At 45.1% G+C, this 22,932-nt stretch overlaps 1 protein-coding gene across 1 annotated transcript in view; it reads right to left on the bottom strand.

Annotated features, from left to right (window-relative positions):
- Positions 1-15,516, bottom strand: part of lurap1 (leucine rich adaptor protein 1) — a 28,927-nt gene extending 13,411 nt beyond the window's left edge. The window contains exon 1 of the mRNA XM_036978603.1: positions 14,222-15,516. Coding sequence (XP_036834498.1) covers positions 14,222-14,437 — 216 coding nt within the window. The 5' untranslated portion in view covers positions 14,438-15,516. The remainder of the gene's footprint in view (positions 1-14,221) is intronic.
- Between the last annotated feature and the right edge of the window lie 7,416 nt (positions 15,517-22,932).

Here is a 22,932-nt window from a genome sequence, read left to right on the forward strand (position 1 = left end):
CAAAGTGGAGTGCCATCCGTGGAAAGTTGAAATCAAGTCTGGACCTAGACCCGGCGCCAGGATAAAGTGACTTAGGGGCTAGTAACATTTTTGGGGTTTTGCATTGGAATTATATTGAATTCTGCTTACAGTATATAATCACCCTATACTACAATAAAGATAAAGTTAAAATGTCGAGACTCCAAAATCACTGAGTGCTTTTGAAGTCTGTAGCCCATGGGGCGGCAGGGTAGCCTAGTGGTTAGAGCGTTGGACTAGTAACCGAAAGGTGGCAAGTTCAAATCCCCGAGCTGACGAGGTACAAATCTGTCGTTCTGCCCCTGAACAGGCAGTTAACCCACTATTCCTAGGCCGTCATTGAAAATAAGAAGAGTTCTTAACTGACTTGCCTAGTTAAATAAAGGTAAAATAAAATAAAAACCTCTGCTGTGCTGTATCAGCACAATAGAGGGCACACTACAGCTAGTCCATTTTGGTAATAGGCTACAAACAACCATTGTGAATATAGCCATACACAGCTGTCATAACAAAATAATACAAGCCTAGTTATAGTTATTCATGCATGCAAAAAAAATACTGAATAGCAGTTTTGCTTAGAATACTGACAACTGGGAATGCGAACGAACGCAAACAGAAGAAAACAGCAGTACCAAGAGGTAGGCCTAGTAAACAAAATATCAGATCGATTAAGGCATGACACAATCTATATTTAGGATAGTTACATTAACAGTAAACAAACACAGCAAGCAAAAGGCGAATGGAGATCCAAATAACCAAAACATAAGCTACAGCCTACTACAGTGAGATGCAGCCATGTACAGCTGTCTTGCCAAATAAATAGGCCTATAAAGGCATGCTTCTAACATGGAAAATCATGCCGCTGGCTCATGAGTTAAGCAACATGTTGTGATATGGCACAATACAATTATGTGTGTCAAATTCGACCCACGTAATCAATTAAGCAATGCCAACATGTTTCCAATACATACAGTTCCATTTACAGCAACAAAAACCTATAGGCTACCAAGAAAACCATTTTAATATGTAGCCTATCTATTTCTATGATGAAACATCCCGATATGTACTTACAGTGCATTCTGAAAGTATTCAGACTCATTGACTTTTTCCACATTTTGTTACGTTACAGACTTATTTTAAAATGGATTTTATCAATCTACACACAATACCCCGAAATGACAAAGTGAAAACAGGTTTTTAGAAATGTTTGCAAATGTATTACAAATAAAAAACAGAAATACCTTATTTACATAGGTATTCAGACCCTTTGCTATGAGACTCAAAATTGAGCTCAGGTGCATCCCGTTTCCATTGATCATCTTTGAGATGTTTCTACAACTTCATTGCGGTCCACCAGTGGTAAATTCAATTGATTGGACATGATTTGGAAAGGCACACACCTGAAGATATAATGTCCCACAGTTGACAGTGCATGTCAGAGAAAAAACCAAGCCATGAGGTCTTTGGAATTGTCCGTAGAGCTCCGAGGCAGGATTGTGTCCAGGCACAGATCTGGGGATGGACACCAAAACATTTCTGCAGCATTGAAAGTCCCCAAGAACACAGTGGGCTCCATCATTTTTAAATGGAAGAAGTTTGGTACCACAAAGAGTCTTCATAAAGCTGGCCAAACTGAGCAATCGGGGTGTAAGAGCCTTGGTCAGGGAGGTGACCAAGAACCTGATGGTCACCCTGAAGCAGCACCAGAGTTCCTCTGTGCATGTTGGAGAAACTTCCAGAAGAACAACCATCTCTGCAGCACTCCACCAATCAGGCCTTTATGGTAGAGTGGCCAGAAGGAAGCCACTCCTCAGTAGAAGGCACATGATAGCCTACTTGGAGTTTGCCAAAAGGCACCTAAAGGACTCTTAGATCATGAGAAACAAGATTCTCTGGTCTGATGAAACCAAGATTGGACTCTTTGGCCTGAATGTCTGTTGGAAACCTGGCACCATCCCTATGGTGAAGCAAGGTGGTGGCAGCATCATGCTGTGGGGATGTTTTCAGCGGCAGGGACTGAAAGACTAGTCAGGATCAAGGGAAAGATGAGCAAAGCAAAGTACAGAGAGATCCTTGATGAAAACCTGATCCAGAGCGCTCAGGACCTTAGACTAAGCACTTAACCAAGACAATGCAGGAGTGGCTTCAGGACAAGTCTGTGAATGTCCTTAAGTGGCCCAGCCAGAGCCCGGAATTAAACCTGATCGAACATCTGTGCAGCCTACCACAGAGATGAGAAGCGTTTTTCCCGCCTTCTTATGGAAACCCAAAAGGAGTCATTCCTAACAGCCCCAGAGGCTTTCCATAGTCCCCTACATACACCGTGGAGTACCTTGCCCATTGTGCTAACACAGAGCAGCGGAGATATCATTTGTTTTGCCGCCAACCTGTCACTCAATCATTTTAACTTTTTTGCTTTTTGCTATTTTAAATAGGGATATAAAACTAATACTGAGGGGGCTAAACATTTTTTACTTTAGCCCCCTCATGGAGCTGGGGCCGTCTGGACCGCACAAAAAAAAGACAGCCGGTCTGGACTTAGTGGGAAGTAGCCATCAAGTTTCTTTTCTTTTTTCAAATGCTCACTCAGCCAATTTATTCAGTACTTTGAGAGTCACAGGAACCGGTATGTGCTTAATGTAAAGCAGATGTTGATATCCCCCCTCCCCTCTTTAAAGGGAGAATCCATATGGTTTGCATAAATACAAATAGCCATGTCTATGAAGTAATAGCTTGGGCCCGTTTTCTTGCGATGGAACATAAGCTTACAAGTGTTTTATTTTACCCGGTAAGTTGACTGAGAACACACTCTCATTTACAGAAACAACATGGGGAATTTACAGGGGAGAGGAGATGAAAGAGACAATTTGAAGCTGGGGATGATTAGACGGCCATGATGGTATGAGGGCCAGATTGGGAATTTAACCAGAATAGCGGGGTTAACACTCCTACTCTTACTATAAGTGCCATGGGATCTTTAGTGACCACAGTGAGTCAGGACTCCCGTTTAATGTCCCATCCGAAAGACAGCACCCTACACAGGGTAATGTCCCCAATCACTGCCCTGGGGCATTGGGAGATTTTTTTTGACCACAGGAAAGATTTCCTCCTTCTTGCCCTCCAACAGGGGCGGCAGGGTAGCCTAGTGGTTAGAGTGTTCGACTAGTAACCAGAAGGTTGCAAACCCCCGAGCTGACAAGGTACAAATCTGTCGTTCTGCCCCTGAACAGGCAGTTAACCCACTGTTCCTAGGCCGTCATTGGACTTGCCTAGTTAAATAAAGGTTAAAAAAATTTATAATAATAAAAAACACCACTTCCAGCAGCATCTGGTTTCCCATTCAGGGACTGACCAGGACAAACCCAGCTTAGCTTCAGAGGCAAGCCAGCAGTGTGATGAAGGGTGGTATATTGCTGGCACAAAATGATGCAATGTTTCTATAATGGCCAAAGAACTCACATGCATTTACAAAAAAACACCACATAGGGAGAATGTTCAATAGGAGCGATCGAAAGAAAGGCAGCGCTGCTCTCAGATCAGCATTCTCCATTCAAATCTTACCTTAACATTAGATACTGACAACAGATCAGCTCCTAAAAATAAATGATCACCTATGGCTGCAAATAATGAGGCAGCACATCATTGTGCACATGTTAGGCCTACACATCAGACAGTAGTCTACAATTAGCTAAATAGAACTCAATTGATTGAACATTAATTTGCTTTAAATACGTATATAGGCCTTTGTAGCCTACAATATTTATATTTTAATGCTGCCATCCCGCTTTTCATTTGAAGCATATTTTTACATTTTGACTGTTTATAACAATTGCAAAGACATTGGCAACTTTGTATTAGAGTAAACCTTGTTCTGAAGTTATCGGTGGTCACAGAGAGACCGATAAATATCTTGATTCTATGTTTAGCGGAGATCTTTTGTGTATAAAGTGGAAGGGCAAAAAAGCATCTAACGACCCAGTTAGCGGGTCTATGAGGCAGTCGGTAAATAACAAGTGCTTTCTAGTGCAACTTTAGTAATAATGGTTTTGGGAAACAGCTCTGAGATTTAATGATGCACCTGCAAAGTTTATATCGATTAACTTAGCCTTAAGCTGCTTTTGGGAAACCTGGCCCTGGACAATAAATTACGTGAGACAAAACACTTTTATTTTTTTATTTTTTATACATAATTTGAAGTCCAAATTACATTTTCGAAAGACACCCTTTGCATGTGGAAATGTATAATTTAGTCAAATCCCTTTTTGGTGTAAAAACCATAGAAACAAAACAAACAATGTTTTAAGTGAAAAGAAGGCATTGGTCTGAACCAAAAAATAAAGAAAATTCACGAGAACCACATTGCCTACTCCACCCATGCTGTACCAAGGTTTTCCGGCACACAGCTTTGACCTACTACAGTTGGTCTATTGTACTTCAAACAATGTGTATGCAGGTTGCGAAGGATTCAGACAACCTAATTCATACTTTTGAGGAAAAATTGTCTTTACAGTGTCCTGCTATTCAAATGATGTATACTGAACACAAATATAAATGCAACATGTGCAGTTTTGTCACACAACAGATATCACAGATATCTCAAGTTGAAGGAGCGTGCAATTGGCATGCTGACTGCAGGAATGTTGAGGAAATACTGTATTTAAGGAAATACAGGCAGCACCATATTACTACAAGAAAAAAACAGCTCACTCAATCAAGCATTATGGTCTTGTAAGTATAAAAGCAAAGCATGCTCTCATACAATTAAAACAAGCTTTAAAAAGGTAATGGAATGGAATTAGTGTGTGAAGAATACAATACTTTAACTTGTATTTGGTACAAATCACAATATTGTGAGAGCACCTGCTCTACGAGTATGAATTAGGCTGTTTGAGAAAGTTTGAATCCTAAGCAACCTGCATACACATCGTTTGAAGTACAACAGACCAGCGTAGCTACTATAGTAGGTCCAAGCTGTGTGCTGGAAGATCTTGGTAGAGCATGGGGCTTTGTGGTGCCCATTTGAATTTCCTTTATTTTTTGGCTTCAGACCAATGCCTACTTCTCACTTAAAACAGTTTTTTTGTTGTTTTTAATTACATATTGGTACAGACCGTACAGTCGAGAGAAAAAAAGATACACGCCCATCTTTCTGCAAATCTCTGGCTGGTGGCTACATTTCTGCTTGTGTGTCTATCTTTAAAAAAACTTTTTTTTTTAACCTTTATTTATTTAACTATTTAACTAACAAATTCTTATTTTCAATGATGGCCTAGGAACAGTGCCTGTTCAGGGGCAGATCAACAGATTTGTACCATGTCAGCTCAGGGATTTGAACTTGCAACCTTCTGGTTACTAGTCCAACGCTCTAACCACTAGGCTACCCTGCCGCTACATGTTGTCTGCATGCCATTTATTTTATGTGCGAGTCCCAATGCCAGTCTGCCTGTAGGCATTCCCTAAAGTGTGTGTGTGTGTGTGTGGGGGGGAGCCTTGAAGGTGGTAGAGCCATTTTCACAGTCAAAAAAGATTCCAGTTTTCCGGTGGAGGCGCCGGGCCAGACAGCTCCCGGCTAATCCACAGGATTCTGGAGAGCTACATTTCCTTTCTCCGTGTGTGTGTGTGTGTGTGTGTGTGTGTGTGTGTGTGTGTGTGTGTGTGTGTGTGTGTGTGTGTTTGTGTGTGTGCATGTGCGTGTGTGCGCGTGTGTGCGCGTGTAGCATCTTAAGCACTAGTCTCCTCAGCCTTCATCACAAAATGAACAGGCTAGCACTTGATACTACTCATGGGGAAAATATGATTTTCAGGCTTGATGTGCCATTTCACCATGCAGAAACCTATACGCATGCACAGATCCACGCATACACGTGCACACACACAAAGTGTTATGATTAGTGTGAATGTACACATAGCTGATCCTACACACCAGTGAACAAAAGACAGAATCCCACGCTGAGACCAGTCCGACAATATCACACTGGAAACAGGGACAAAACAGACCCCCCCCCCACACACACACACACAGTTGTCTCTCTTGTCTGTTATCTTTCACCTTCCCCATCTATTCTCTGCCTTCTGCAAACAGAGTTAAGTGAACACATCCCTGAGCATCCTCCATCTCCCCATCTCTCTCCCCATCTCTTTCTCCCCATCTAATAAGATCACTTTCAGAGACAGCAGAAGGGTGACCTCTCGCCACAGCCCTCCCACTGTTCCATCTGTTTGCATACTCCCTTCCACTCTTTCTCTCTTTCTCTCCCTCTCTCTTTGTACCAAAGATTCATGGAAAAGTACTAGTCAGTCTCCACAGACTTGCACCCACTCAATATACAGTATACTGACTCTCTTACTTATGACATCTAAACACTCCATACTCTGGCTTCTTCTGTTTGTCTGTCTTCCTGCCATCTCTCTATCTCATTATTTTCATTCTCATTCATTCTTTCACACAACCCTCCTGTCCTGTTCTATCTGCCTGCACATGTCTCTCCCCTGTGAGTTCCATCTGTACAGCACAGCAGCATTCAGGGAGAGGTAGGGGGTGAGTCATGAACTGGGCTCCAACAACACAGTGCGGCATTCACATTCTTAGGACTTTTCCTTTTTATAGGACACACACATAGATACAGGTGGCAGACTGTAGCCTATATGTGGACATAACAGTCTAAAGAAGTGGTTTTATTTTATTACAGTTGAGCTCCAGACTGATAATAGAAGCCAAACAGGCAGCTACAGTGAGGGGGGAAAAGTATTTCATCCCCTGCTGATTTTGTACGTTTGCCCACTGACAAAGAAATTATCAGTCTATAATTGTAATGGCAGGTTTATTTGAACAGTGAGAGACAGAATACCAACAACAAAATCCAGAAAAAAACGCATGTCAAAAATGTTATACATTTATTTGCATTTTAAATGAGGGAAATAAGTATTTGACCCCTCTGCAAAACATGACTTAGTACTTGGTGGCAAAACCCTGGTTGGCAATCACAGAGGTCAGACGTTTCTTGTAGTTGGCCACCAGGTTTGCACACATCTCAGGAGGGATTTTGTCCCACTCCTATTTGCAGATTTTCTCCAAGTCATTAAGATTTCGAGGCTGACGTTTGGCAACTCGAACCTTCAGTTCCCTCTACAGATTTTCTATGGGATTAAGGTCTGGAGACTGGCTAGGCCACTCCAGGACCTTAATGTGCTTCTTCTTGAGCCACTCCTTTGTTGCCTTGGCCGTGTGTTTTGGGTCATTGTCATGCTGGAATACCCATTCACTAACCATTTTCAATGCCCTGGCTGAGGGAAGGAGGTTCTCACCCAAGATTTGACGGTACATGGCCCCGTCCATCATCCCTTTGATGCAATGAAGTTGTCCTGTCCCCTTAGCAGAAAAACACCCCCAAAGCATGTTTCCACCTCCATGTTTGACGGTGGGGATGGGGTTCTTGGTGTCATAGGCAGCATTCCTCCTCCTACAAACACGGCGAGTTGAGTTGATGCCAAAGAGCTCCATTTTGGTCTCATCTGACCACAACACTTTCACCCAGTTTTCCTCTGAATCATTCAGATGTTCATTAGCAAACTTCAGACAAGCATGTACTTCTTGAGCAGGGGGACCTTGCGGGCGCTGCAGGATTTCAGTCCTTCACGGCGTAGTGTGTTACCAATTGTTTTCTTGGTGACTATGGTCCCAGCTGCCTTGAGATCATTGACAAGATCCTCCCGTGTAGTTCTGGGCTGATTCCTCACCATTCTCATGATCATTGCAACTCCACGAGGTGAGATCTTGCATGGAGCCCCAGGCCGAGGAAGATTGACAGTTATTTTATGTTTCTTCCATTTGCAAATAATCGCACCAACTGTTGTCGCCTTCTCACCAAGCTGCTTGGCGATGGTCTTGTAGCCCATTCCAGCCTTGTGTAGATCTACAATATTGTCCCTGACATCCTTGGAGAGCTCTTTGGTCTTAACATTTTTGACATGTGTTTTTATGAATGTTTTTGTTGTTATTCTGTCTCACTGTTCAAATGAACCTACCATTAAAATGATAGACTGATCATTTCTTTGTCAAATGTACAAAATCAGCAGGGGATCAAATACTTTTTTCCCTCACTGTATGTAGATGTCTGAGAAAACAACGAGGCTCGTCTGTTTGTCTTACTCCATGACAGGAAGGTGACAGCCTGTCTTTGCGTCCCTAATTTTTTTTTTTACACCTTTATTTAACTAGGCAAGTCAGTTAAGAACAAATTCTTATTTTCAATGACGGTCTAGGAACAGTGGGTTAACTGCCTGTTCAGGGGCAGAACAACAGATTTTTACCTTGTCAGCTTGGGGATTCGATCTTGCAACCTTAACGATACATGAAATTTGAAACTGGCCAGATGCATGAAGCTTGAAACAGGCCAGATGCATGAAGCTTGAAACAGGCCAGATGCATGAAGCTTGAAACAGGCCAGATGAGAAAAAGCAACAAAGGAGCCCTATGAGTGAGTGAGTGAGTGAGTGAGTGAGTGAGTGAGTGAGTGAAAAGACAATCAGAGGGCAGGAGCAAAGGTGAGAAGTGGCAACAAAGGACACCTCTGCTAGTTAGAAGGTGCCTCAATGCGGTGGGGGCCGTAGAGCTCTGGGGGCCCATGCGCCTGTCATTGATTTTTACATTGACACCCCTCCCCCTTTTGTTTTTACACAGCTGCTACTTGCTGTTTATTATTTATGCATAGTCACTTTACCCCTACCTACATGTACAAATTACCTTGACTAACTTGTACCCCCGCACATTGACTCGGTACTGGTACACCCTGTATATAGCCTCATTATTGTTATTTTATTGTGTTACTTTTTATTTTATTTAGTAAATATTTTCTTAACTCTATTTCTTGAACTGCATTGTTGGTTAAGGGCTTGTCATCAAGCATTTCACGGTAATATAACACCTGTTGTATTTGGCGCATGTGACAGGAATGTGACTGAAAATGCATCTCTGGCCATAAAAAACTCAAAGCAAACTGATTTAAAGAAAGGGGATATCGGTGAATAAATTCCGTGGTCAAGGCTATGACGGAGCCAGTGCAATGAGTGGAATTTACTCAGGTGTTGAAAAGCACATAGACCGAGAGCCTAAAGCTTCTATTCTTCTTTATGAGACATACTTTGGAAACTATCTCTCCCCATAAGCGACAGCTACAGGGATGGTCAAAACAGCCAGACAGCTAGGTCCGGCCAGGGAAAGTGAGGAGAAGGGAGTGTAGCTTCAAATACAGCAGTTCTGTAACTTTAATTAAGCCTCTCATTCTCCTTAGTTGCCGGCCTCAACCCATTACGGAAAGAGATTAACTGTTTAGGAAGCTCAGGGGACAGCCAATATATTGGCAGATGAAAACAGATGCATGTTTGTACCACCACAGTCAGAGACTGGCACTAAGACAGCATTGAACAAACAAGAAACAAACAAGAAAACACTCACCCAGAGGTGGCGCTCCTAGTAGCCGGGGACTTTAATGCAGGGAAACTTAAATCTGTACTACCAAATTTCTATCAGCATGTTAAAAGTGCAACCAGAGGGGGGAAAAAACTCTGAACCACCTTTACTCCACAAACAGAGACTCATACAAAGCTCTCCCTCGCCCTCCATTTGGCAAATCTGACCATAATTCTATCCTCCTAATTCCTGTTTACAAGCAAAAATTAAAGCTGGAAGCACCAGTGACTAGATCTGTAAAAAAAAAGTGGTCAGATGAAGCAGATGCTAAGCTACAGGACTGTTTTGCTAGCACAGACTGGAATATGTTCCGGGATTCCTCCCATGGCATTGAGGAGTACACCACATCAGTCATTGGCTTCATCAATGAGTGCATCGATGACGTCATCCCCGCAGTAACCATACGTACATACCCCAACCAGAAGCCATGGATTACAGGCAACATCCGCATTGAGCTAAAGGCTAGAGCTGCACCTTTCAAGGAACAGGACTCTAACCCAGAAGCTTATAAGAAATCTCGCTATTTCCTCTGAACAATCAAACAGGCAAAGCATCAATATAGGACTAAGATCGAATCGTACTACACCGGCTCTGACGCTCATCGGATGTGGCAGGGCTTGCAAACCATTACAAACTACAAAGGGAAGCACAGCCGAGAGCTGCCCAGTGATACAAGCCTACCAGACAAACTAAACTACTGCTATGCTCGTTTCGATGCAAATAACACTGAAACATGCATTTGAGCACCAGCTGTTCTGGAAGACCATGTGATCACACTCTCCGCAGCCGATGTACGTAAGACCTTCAAACAGGTCAACATTCACAAGGCCGCAGGGCGAGGACGTGTACTGCGAGCATGCGCTGACCAACTGGCAAGTGTCTTCACTGACATTTTCAACCTCTCCCTGTCCGTGTCTAATACCAACACGTTTCAAGCAGACCACCATAGTGCCTGTGCCCAAGAACACTAAGGTAACCTGCCTAAACGACTACCGTCTGTAGCCATGAAGTGCTTCGAAAGGCTGGTCATGGCTCACATCAACACCATTATCCCAGAAACCCTAGACCCACTCAAATTTGCATACCGCCCCAACAGAGCCACAGATGATGCAATCTCTATTGCACTCCACACTGCCCTTTCCCACCTGGACAAAAGAAACACCTATGTGAGAATGCTATTAATTGACTACAGCTCAGCGTTCAACACCATAGTGTCCTCAAAGCTCATCGATAAGCTAAGGACCCTGGGACTAAACACCTCCCTCTGCAAATGGATCCTGGACTTCCTGACGGACCGCCCCCAGGTGGTAAGGGTAGGTAACAACACATCCGCCACTCTGATCCTCAACACAGGGGCCCCTCAGGGGTGCGTGCTCAGTCCCCTCCTGTACTCCCTGTTCAATTATGACTGCACGGCCAGGCACAACTCCAACACCATCATTAAGTTTGCAGACGACACAACAGTGGTAGGCCTGATCACCAACAACGACGAGACAGCCTATAGGGAGGAGGTCAGAGACCTGGCCGTGTGGTGCCAGGACAAAAACCTCTCCCTCAACGTGATCAAGACAAAGGAGATGATTGAGGACTACAGGAAAAAGAGGACAGAGCACTCCCCATTCTCATCGACGGGGCTGCAGTGGAGCAAGTTGAAAGCTTCAAGTTCCTTGGTGTCCACATCACCAACAAACTAACATGGTCCAAGCACACCATGACAGTTGTGAAGAGGCCACGACAAAACCTATTCCCCCTCAGGAGACTGAAAAGATTTGGCATGTATCCTCAGATCCTCAAAAGGTTCTACAGCTGCAACATCGAGAGCATCCTGACTTTCCTCACTGCCTGGTATGGCAACTGCACGGCCTCCGACCGCAAGGCACTACAGAGGATAGTGCGAACGGCCCAGTACATCACTGGGGCCAAGTTTCCTGCCATCCAGGACCTCTATACCAGGCGGTGTCAGAGGAAGGCCCTAAAAATTGTCAAAGACTCCAGCCACCCTAGTCATAGACTGTTCTCTCCACTACCGCATGACAAGCGGTACCGGAGCGCCAAGTCTAGGTTCAAGAGGCTTCAAAACAGCTTCTACCCCCAAGCCATAGGACTTCTGAACACCTAATCAAATGGCTACCCAGACTTTTTTCATTGCACCCCCCTCTTCTTTTACACCGCTGCTACTCTCTGTTGTTATCATCTACGCATAGTCACTTTAATAACTTTACCTACATGTACATATTACCTCAACTAACCGGTGCCCCCGCACATTGATTCTGTACCAGTACCCCCCTGTATATAGTCTCGCTATTGTTATTTTACTGCTGCTCTTTAATTACTTGTTACTCTTGTTTATTATTCTTATCCATATTTTTTTTAACAAAATTGTTGGTTTGGGGCTCAAAAGTAAGCATTTCCCTGTAAGGTCTACACCTACATGCATGTGACTAAAACAATTTGATTTGATCTTTAGTGGACAACAGTTCTTGGAGGGTCTTTCTATGACATAGACTGACCAGGTGAATCCAAGTGAAAGCGATGATCCCTTATTGATGTAGAATACAATCAGTGTAGATGAATGGGAAGAGACAGGTTACAGAATGATTTTTAAGCCATGAGACAATTGAGACATGAATTGTGTATGTGTGTGCCATTCAGAGGGTGAATGGGCAAGACAAACAATTTAAGTGCCCATCGAACGGGGTATGGTGCCAGGCGCATCGGTTTGTGTCAAGATGTACTATGCTGCTGAGTTCACGCTCAACAGTTTCCCATGTGAATCAAGAATGGTCCATCACCGACAATTGTGAGACGCATTGGTCAACATGGGCCAGCATCCCTGTGGATAGCTTTCAACACCGTGTAAAGTCCATGGCCTGACGAATTTAGTCTGTTCTGATGGTAAAGGAGAGGGGGGGATATACTCAGTGCAGATTGCGAGGATTTCTCATGTCATGCAGGTTCAGGTAGGTTATACAGGACAGTTGTATAGTCTAAAAAAATCTATTAGTAGCTGATTAGTATGCGGTTGCATCTACATTTTTTTTAAAACTATCTGCAATGTTTGAATATCCAACTTTAATTACTGAACAAGAGGGTCGACCTTGCGGGGGCCCAGAGAAACTGAGTTACGCCAGTGGTGTGTGTACACGCATGTTTCCTTGTGAGAATGAGTGTGCGTGCTCATGCATATGTGCATGTGTGTAGCCTATTTTGTGAAAGCAGAATTGTGATGAGAGCGCAAAGTTCAGTACCCCTCTGTTCTCCTGCTACCCAGCACCACTCAGAGAGATGAGATATTGGCCCAACACACAGCAGCACTATGTATGCTGTCTGACAGTGGGAAGATCACTCTGACTAAGAGGTAGCTCCTAATCACTGAAGCCTCTGTATGCGTCCCAAATGGTACCCTACTCCCTACATAGTGCACTACTTTTGACAAGGGAGAGAGCCCTGCATCCTCTGGCTCAGCAGTGCTGATGAATGGGGATGGCTGCAAGCAAATCATGGGGTCGTTATGTGACGCTGGCCAGACAAAGATTTATGACCCTCTTGATGTCCCCTAACCTTAAAACATTTGCTGTTTAGTTTGTTCAAACCACTCACTAGTGGTCCACAATATCAGCACTGTAAAACATGGCACTGTAAAACACATCACCCAAATGGCTGGTAGTGGTATTCCCTCTGGGTATAGGCTATCGACTAAATTCTACTGGCAAAGCAAGAAAGTTTGGATTAACATAATATATTGAGTTGTTATGGGCAACATGGACTACATACTGTATCCTACAACACTATATGTAATTTTATGCAGGTTTCTTTGCCAGAGTCTTTGGGGTAGTCTGTGGTTATTGTCTGGCGAGTCAGAGTGCAGATGACAGAACGTCACAGCAGGGAAGTGCAGCAGTGGTAGGCCTACAAACAAAACCTGTGGATCGCTATTTTCAAACCAAACCAATGCGACAAATGAGACTTGTTTCCGTTTCTAGAAGAACACAGGCATCCACCATGTGCTGTTTGTGTACAATCATTCCAATACGACATACATTGCGCCGTCACCAACACTGCCGCCGCGAGCCTGTCTTTGCCATAGGAATGCAAGACATCTGTGCACGAGGGAAAAACAACACACCCGGAGCTTCTCTGCTGAAGTCCTGTTTTTGCACCAAGGGGAGAGAAGTATGATGACGTCTGTTATGATAAACTCGGAATGTCGCCTGAAAGATGGAAAGATGAATGAAAGATGGCTGGCCTGCAGAAGATGGCTGGCCTGCAATAAACTTGGTTTAATAGGATAAATGAACAGTTAGATTGTAAATGAAATAGCCTATCAGTTCTTTCAAATTATATAATACAATAGTAATCCATCCCTAGGCCAATTATTAGTCTCTGAAAACACCAATTATGACCTGTTGACAATAATGAATCTATAGCAACCTCAGCCACCTGCCGCTGTTATCATGGTGAAGATCAGCAGAATTATTGATTGGGTGGATGCCTTATATTCAGGGAGAGGATGTAGGACTAGGATCAATATTAAATACATATCTTGTTCACTGTAGGGCTACTGACCACCAACAACATCATTCTGAGTTGTTAGGGAATCTTTATAACATTAAATGTCAAAAGCAGAGCAAATGTTGTACGACTGCACATAATCTTTCTAACAACAAAATAAAATAAAATGTGGATAACTAATGGCAAGGCCAACAAAAGTCACTGCCCCAAATAAGAGCTTACCATATCAACTTTTAATTTTCGAATCTTCTCATCCAGACCCCTGCCCGTGATGTCTCGGTCTTTGGTCTCCAGTGAATTCAACTTGACATCTCCGCGGTGGCTGGACGCCTCTTCCCGCATGCACTTGAGCAAACCCTCAGGTGTCTTCCATCCGATTTTCACCTCTAAATCTTTTAAATCTGGAATAGACTCGTTGGCAGCTGTGCCCTCATCCATACTGTTCCGTTCTTTGTCAAGTCAAAAGCACACTATGTCCTCTGTGATTCTTGGATATCCTTGTCTGTCAAACTGCAATAACAGCAACCTCTAATTGCAACGTCTGGCATCCTACGCAACTCCTCTCCAATCGATGCGCCAGAGATAATAGGCTAAATAATGCACTAGGTCCTTTTAGTTTTATCAACAGACAGAACATTGAGAAACACTATTATACTATGGTCCTGTTGAGGTCATGTATGTAGAAAATAGCCCAATACCATTGCAAACACCGCCGATGCTGTGAAGTTAGTGCGCTGTTACAATCTATTGAGATGATGCGCTCATCAGCTGAAATAAATACACATTCACTGGTCTGTATTATGTTAAATTCGCACTGAAAGGTTATCGCGATTAAGTCCAATGGCTCGCTGTGAAGGTGCATTCATATAATGTGAATCTTCCTCAGAAAAAAACAGTCACAGAAGCCTATGGAAGAATAGTCTACATTTCCCTCGAGTCCAAACGAGTGGTTTTGCTTCTCAATACGGAATAGTCCTTTCTAGATTAGGCTAGGTTAGGCCTATGCATGAAATACACAACAGGGACCTGGACGTAAACCCTACAAGCCACGCGTCGAAACGCAGATTCCACCTGCACGATGACAGCCGCAGAGGGGAAAACTGAACCGTAGCGCACAACTTGCCTTCCGTAAGTACTGTAATATCCCTTATACGCCTACCGTAATAGTGCTGATGTGAAACGCACCACCCCATTCCAACTGGACACGAATAATAGAACACTTGAACACCGACGTAATAGCCCATTTCGAAGCCTTCTGCTTACTTGGCTGATGTTGATTCATGCTTTCTCACAGAGGAGTCATGTTCCGTAACAGCACCATCAGTGAAAAGCTCTCGCCACAGTCAGTGCTGCCAAGCCGGAGGTGGTAGAAAGGGCGATCGGGGGTCTAATCACAGTAATCTAGTGGGACAGATGTCTATGTCATTTAATACTGGATGAGACAGTCATTCATTTGATTGATCTTTTTCTGCACACCATCTGATATACTATACTGCTGTATCAGACCATCAAAGCACACCTACAACATAATAACAAGAATGCGCCCCCCCCCCACCCTCCCACACACACACACACACACACACACACACACCTGCTGACCAGATTACTTGAAACCACTTGAGCTACATAGCGTCCTACATTACCCTCACCCAACATAGCTCGCCTCACTCTACACATTTTATGGGTGAGCAGTTTGGGCAGGTTAGTGCCTATTCCTCAACAGGGTCGTATGCTTTATGATCTGGACGGGTTCTGAAATTAAATTACAATCATTTATTACTTCCATTAACTCTAGAGTTGAATCAATTCCCTTCACTATGTAAAATAACATTAACTCTATACATTTCTTAGATGTACTTGTAACAAAGAAGGGACCATCTCTGAGTACTACAGTTTACAGAAAACGTACAGATAAAAATACAATATTGACAGTTTATAGTTATCGCCCTCTTCCTGAAAAGAGGTTTACCAATCAAATTCATAGACTGCGTCGCATCTGTGACACAGAGGAAGAATATGACAGACAATCAAATTCTCTCCGTGAGCGTTTTTGCTCGAGAGCATACCCCGATACCTGGCTTGATAAAGTTCAAAACCAACTTAAAAGCTTGAACAGAAGCCAGTTACTTAATACATCCCAACAAAAACAGAAGAAACTGTTTTCTGTAAACGATATACAGTGCCTTGCGAAAGTATTCGGCCCCCTTGAACTTTGCGACCTTTTGCCACATTTCAGGCTTCAAACATAAAGATATAAAACTGTATTTTTTTGTGAAGAATCAACAACAAGTGGGACATAATCATGAAGTGGAACGACATTTATTGGATATTTCAAACTTTTTTAACAAATCAAAAACTGAAAAATTGGGCGTGCAAAATTATTCAGCCCCCTTAAGTTAATACTTTGTAGCGCCACCTTTTGCTGCAATTACAGCTGTAAGTCGCTTGGGGTATGTCTCTATCAGTTTTGCACATCGAGAGACTGAAATTTTTTCCCATTCCTCCTTGCAAAACAGCTCGAGCTCAGTGAGGTTGGATGGAGAGCATTTGTGAACAGCAGTTTTCGGTTCTTTCCACAGATTCTCGATTGGATTCAGGTCTGGACTTTGACTTGGCCATTCTAACACCTGGATATGTTTATTTTTTAACCATTCCATTGTAGATTTTGCTTTATATTTTGGATCATTGTCTTGTTGGAAGACAAATCTCCGTCCCAGTCTCAGGTCTTTTGCAGACTCCATCAGGTTTTCTTCCAGAATGGTCCTGTATTTGGCTCCATCCATCTTCCCATCAATTTTAACCATCTTCCCTGTCCCTGCTGAAGAAAAGCAGGCCCAAACCATGATGCTGCCACCACCATGTTTGACAGTGGGGATGGTGTGTTGAGCTGTGTTGCTTTTACGCCAAACATAACGTTTTGCATTGTTGCCAAAACGTTCAATTTTGGTTTCATCTGACCAGAGCACCTTCTTCCACATGTTTGGTGTGTCTCCCAGGTGGCTTGTGGCAAACTTTAAACAACACTTTTTATGGATATCTTTAAGAAATGGCTTTCTTCTTGCCACTCTTCCATAAAGGCCAGATTTGTGCAATATACGACTGATTGTTGTCCTACGGACAGAGTCTCCCACCTCAGCTGTAGATCTCTGCAGTTCATCCAGAGTGATCATGGGCCTCTTGGCTGCATCTCTGATCAGTCTTCTCCTTGTATGAGCTGAAAGTTTAGAGGGACGGCCAGGTCTTGGTAGATTTGCAGTGGTCTGATACTCCTTCCATTTCAATATTATCGCTTGCACGGTGCTCCTTGGGATGTTTAAAGCTTGGGAAATCTTTTTGTATCCAAATCTGGCTTTAAACTTCTTCACAACAGTATCTCGGACCTGCCTGGTGTGTTCCTTGTTCTTCATGATGCTCTCTGCGCTTTTAACGGACCTCTGAGACTATCACAGTGCAGGTGCATTTATACGGAGACTTGATTACACACAGGTGGATTGTATTTATCATCATTAGTCATTTAGGTCAACATTGGATCATTCAGAGATCCTCACAGAACTTCTGGAGAGAGTTTGCTCTCAGTAGGTATGGTGTTCTTTGGATGCAACTCAGCATTCTTTGTCCTTCAAACACGACGAGTTTAGTTTTTACCAAAAAGTAATATTTTGGTTTCATCTGACCATATGACATTCTCCCAATCTTCTTCTGGATCATCCAAATGCTCTCTAGCAAACTTCAGATGGGCCTGGACATGTACTGGCTTAAGCAGGGGGACACGTCTGGCACTGAAGGATTTGAGTCCCTGGCGACGTAGTGTGTTACTGATGGTAGGCTTTGTTACTTTGGTCCCCGCTCTCTGCAGGTCATTCACTAGGCCCCCCCGTGTGGTTCTGGAATTTTTGCTCACCGTTCTTGTGATCATTTTGACCCCACGGAGTGAGATCTTGCGTGGAGCCCCAGATCGAGGGAGATTATCAGTGGTCTTGTATGTCTTCCATTTCCTAATAATTGCTCCCACAGTTGATTTCTTCAAACCAAGCTGCTTACCTATTGCAGATTCAGTCTTCCCAGCCGGTGCAGGTCTACAATTTTGTTTCTGGTGTCATTTGACAGCTCTTTGGTCTTGGCCATAGTGGAGTTTGGAGTGTGACTGTTTGAGGTTGTGGACAGGTGTCTTTTATACTGATAACAAGTTCAAACAGGTGCCATTAATACAGGTAACGAGTGGAGGACAGAGGAGCCTCTTAAAGAAGAAGTTACAGGTCTATGAGAGCCAGAAATCTTGCTTGTTTGTAGGTGACCAAATACTTATTTTCCACCATAATTTGCAAATAAATTCATTAAAAATCCTACAATGTGATTTTCTGGATTTTTTTTTTCTCATTTTGTCTGTCATAGTTAAAGCGTACCTATGATGAAAATTACAGGCCTCTCACATCTTTGGGAGAACTTGCACAATTGGTGGCTGACTAAATACATTTTTGCCCCACTGTACATTTAATTCTGTATCTCCACACGGTTTAAACAAATAATTACCTTTCACCTCTTTCCTATAAACCACATTTAGACTGTATATCAGATTTGCATTTTGTTTATGAGTTGGACCAAGTGGCGACCCATCATTTAGTCTAGGTAGAGCAAATGTTAAAAGAAATATGTGTCACATATCAGTTTGCAAACAATATAAAAAAATATGTATATCTGTTACGGTGCGTGAATGAGGACCCAAAAGCGAATTAACTTAAACAGAGCTTCTTTAATTACCAAACATAGGTAGGCTCAGACGGACCGGCAGATTCCGACAGGACAAGACAAGGTTACAGCAAACATGACGACAGTCTGGTTCAGGCATGAAACACAACAAACAAGAATCCGACAAGGACAGGAGCAGAAACAGAGAGAGATATAGGGACCTAATCAGAGGGAAAAAGGGAACAGGTGGGAAAAGGGGTGACGAGGTGGTTAGGAGGAGACAAGGCACAGCTGGGGGAAAGAGGGGGAGAAAAGGTAACCTAACAACGACCAGCAGAGGGAGACAGGGTGAAGGGAAAGGACAGAGACAAGACACAACATGACAGTACATGACAGTACCCCCCCACTCACCGAGCGCCTCCTGGCGCACTCGAGGAGGAAACCTGGCGGCAACGGAGGAAATCCTCGATCAGCGCACGGTCCAGCACGTCCCGAGAGGGAACCCAACTCCTCTCCTCAGGACCGTACCCCTCCCAATCTACGAGGTACTGGTGACCACGGCCCCGAGGACGCATGTCCAAAATTCTACGGACCCTGTAGATGGGTGCGCCCTCGACAAGGATGGGGGGGGGGGGGGGGAAGACGAGCGGGGGCGCGAAGGACGGGCTTGATGCAGGAGACATGGAAGACCGGGTGGACGCGACGAAGGTATCGCGGAAGAAGAAGTCGAACTGCGACAGGATTAATGACCCGAGAAATACGGAACGGACCAATGAACCGCGGGGTCAACTTGCGAGAAGCCGTCTTAAGGGGAAGGTTCTGAGTGGAGAGCCAAACTCTCTGACCGCGACAATATCTAGGACTCTTAGTTCTACGCTTATTAGCAGCCCTCACAGTCTGCGTCCTATAACGGCAAAGTGCAGACCTGACCCTCTTCCAGGTGCGCTCGCAACGTTGGACAAAAGCCTGAGCGGAGGGGACGCTGGACTCGGCGAACTGAGATGAGAACAGCGGAGGCTGGTACCCGAGGCTACTCTGAAAAGGAGATAGCCCGGTCGCAGACGAAGGAAGCGAGTTGTGGGCGTATTCTGCCCAGGGGAGCTGTTCTGACCAAGACGCAGGGTTGCGAAAAGAAAGACTGCGTAAGATGCGACCAATAGTCTGATTGGCCCGTTCTGCTTGACCGTTAGACTGGGGGTGAAAGCCGGAAGAGAGACTGACGGAAGCCCCAATCAAACGGCAAAACTCCCTCCAAAATTGAGACGTGAATTGCGGACCTCTGTCCGAAACGACGTCTGACGGAAGGCCATGAATTCTGAAAACATTCTCGATGATGATTTGTGCCGTCTCTTTAGCAGAAGGAAGCTTAGCAAGGGGAATGAAATGAGCCGCCTTAGAGAACCTATCGACAACCGTAAGAATAACAGTCTTCCCCGCTGACGAAGGCAGTCCGGTGACAAAATCTAAGGCGATGTGAGACCACGGTCGAGAGGGAATAGGAAGCGGCCTGAGACGGCCGGCAGGAGGAGAGTTACCGGACTTAGTCTGCGCGCAGACCGAACAAGCAGCCACGAAACGACGCGTGTCATGCTCCCGGGTGGGCCACCAAAAACGCTGGCGAATGGAAGCAAGCGTACCCCGAACGCCAGGGTGGCCGGCTAACTTGGCAGAGTGAGCCCACTGAAGAACGGCCAGACGAGTAGGAACGGGAACGAAAAGAAGGTTCCTAGGACAAGCGCGCGGCGACGGAGTGTGAGTGAGCGCTTGCTTTACCTGCCTCTCAATTCCCCAGACAGTCAACCCGACAACACGCCCCTCAGGGAGAATCCCCTCGGGATCAGTGGAGGCTACTGAAGAACTGAAGAGACGAGACAAAGCATCAGGCTTGGTGTTCTTAGAGCCCGGACGATAAGAAATCACGAACTCGAAACGAGCGAAAAACAGCGCCCAACGCGCCTGACGCGCATTAAGTCGTTTGGCAGAACGGATGTACTCAAGGTTCCTATGGTCAGTCCAAACGACAAAAGGAACGGTCGCCCCCTCCAACCACTGTCGCCATTCGCCTAGGGCTAACCGGATGGCGAGCAGTTCGCGGTTACCCACATCATAGTTACGTTCCGACGGCGACAGGCGATGAGAAAAATACGCGCATGGGTGGACCTTGTCGTCAGAGAGGGAGCGCTGAGAAAGAATGGCTCCCACGCCCACCTCTGACGCGTCAACCTCGACAACGAACTGTCTAGAGACGTCAGGTGTAACAAGGATAGGAGCGGATGTAAAACGATTCTTGAGGAGATCAAAAGCTCCCTGGGCGGAAACGGACCACTTAAAGCACGTCTTGACAGAAGTAAGGGCTGTGAGAGGAGCTGCCACCTGACCGAAATTACGGATGAAACGACGATAGAAGTTCGCGAAGCCGAGAAAGCGCTGCAGCTCGACGCGTGACTTAGGGACGGGCCAATCAATGACAGCTTGGACCTTAGCGGGATCCATCTTAATGCCTTCAGCGGAAATAACAGAACCGAGAAATGTGACGGAGGAGGCATGAAAAGTGCACTTCTCAGCCTTCACAAAAAGACAATTCTCTAAAAGGCGCTGGAGGACACGTCGAACGTGCTGAACATGAATCTGGAGTGACGGTGAAAAAAATCAGGATATCGTCAAGGTAAACGAAAACAAAGATGTTCAGCATGTCTCTCAGGACATCATTGACTAATGCCTGAAAGACAGCTGGAGCGTTAGCGAGGCCGAAAGGAAGAACCCGGTATTCAAAGTGCCCTAACGGAGTGTTAAACGCCGTCTTCCACTCGTCCCCCTCCCTGATGCGCACGAGATGGTAAGCGTTACGAAGGTCCAACTTAGTGAAAAACCTGGCTCCCTGCAGGATCTCGAAGGCTGAAGACATAAGAGGAAGCGGATAACGATTCTTCACTGTTATGTCATTCAGCCCTCGATAATCTATGCAGGGGCGCAGAGACCCGTCCTTCTTCTTGACAAAAAAAAAACCCCGCTCCGGCGGGAGAGGAGGAGGGGACTATGGTACCGGCGTCAAGAGCTACAGACAAATAATCTTCGAGAGCCTTACGTTCGGGAGCCGACAGAGAGTATAGTCTACCCCGGGGGGGGGGTGGTTCCCGGAAGGAGATCAATACTACAATCATACGACCGGTGTGGAGGAAGAGAGGTGGCCCTGGACCGACTGAACACCGTGCGCAGATCGTGATATTCCTCCGGCACCCCTGTCAAATCACCAGGCTCCTCCTGTGAAGAAGAGACAGAGGAAACAGGAGGGATAGCAGACATTAAACATTTCACATGACAAGAGACGTTCCAGGAGAGGATAGAATTACTAGACCAATTAATGGAAGGATTATGACAAACTAGCCAGGGATGGCCCAAAACAACAGGTGTAAAAGGTGAACGAAAAATTAAAAAAGAAATGGTTTCACCATGATTACCAGAAACAGTGAGGGTTAAAGGTAGCGTCTCACGCTGAATCCTGGGGAGAGGACTACCATCCAGGGCGAACAAGGCCGTGGGCTCCTTTAACTGTCTGAGAGGAATGTCATGTTCCCGAGCCCAGGTCTCGTCCATAAAACAGCCCTCCGCCCCAGAGTCTATTAAGGCACTGCAGGAAGCTGACGAACCGGTCCAGCGTAGATGGACCGACAAGGTAGTGCAGGATCTTGAAGGAGAGACAGGAGTAGTAGCGCTCACCAGTAGCCCTCCGCTTACTGATGAGCTCTGGCCTTTTACTGGACATGAAGTGACAAAATGACCAGCGGAACCGCAATAGAGACAGAGGCGGTTGGTGATTCTCCGTTCCCTCTCCTTAGTCGAGATGCGGATACCTCCCAGCTGCATGGGCTCAGCACCCGAGCCGGCAGAGGAAGATGGTAGTGATGCGGAGAGGGGGGCAACGGAGAACGCGAGCTCCTTTCCACGAGCTCGGTGACGAAGATCAACCCGTCGCTCAATGCGAATAGCGAGTTCAATCAAGGAATCCACGCTGGAAGGAACCTCCCGGGAGAGAATCTCATCCTTTACCTCTGCGCGGAGACCCTCCAGAAAACGAGCGAGCAAAGCCGGCTCGTTCCAGCCACTGGAGGCGGCAAGAGTGCGAAACTCAATAGAGTAGTCTGTTATGGATCGATTACCTTGACATAGGGAAGACAGGGCCCTGGAAGCCTCCTCCCCAAAAACAGATCGATCAAAAACCCGTATCATCTCCTCCTTAAAGTCCTGAT

The sequence above is a fragment of the Oncorhynchus mykiss genome, chromosome 5 (genome assembly GCF_013265735.2).
Source record: "Oncorhynchus mykiss isolate Arlee chromosome 5, USDA_OmykA_1.1, whole genome shotgun sequence".
In the NCBI taxonomy this organism is placed as follows: domain Eukaryota; kingdom Metazoa; phylum Chordata; class Actinopteri; order Salmoniformes; family Salmonidae; genus Oncorhynchus; species Oncorhynchus mykiss.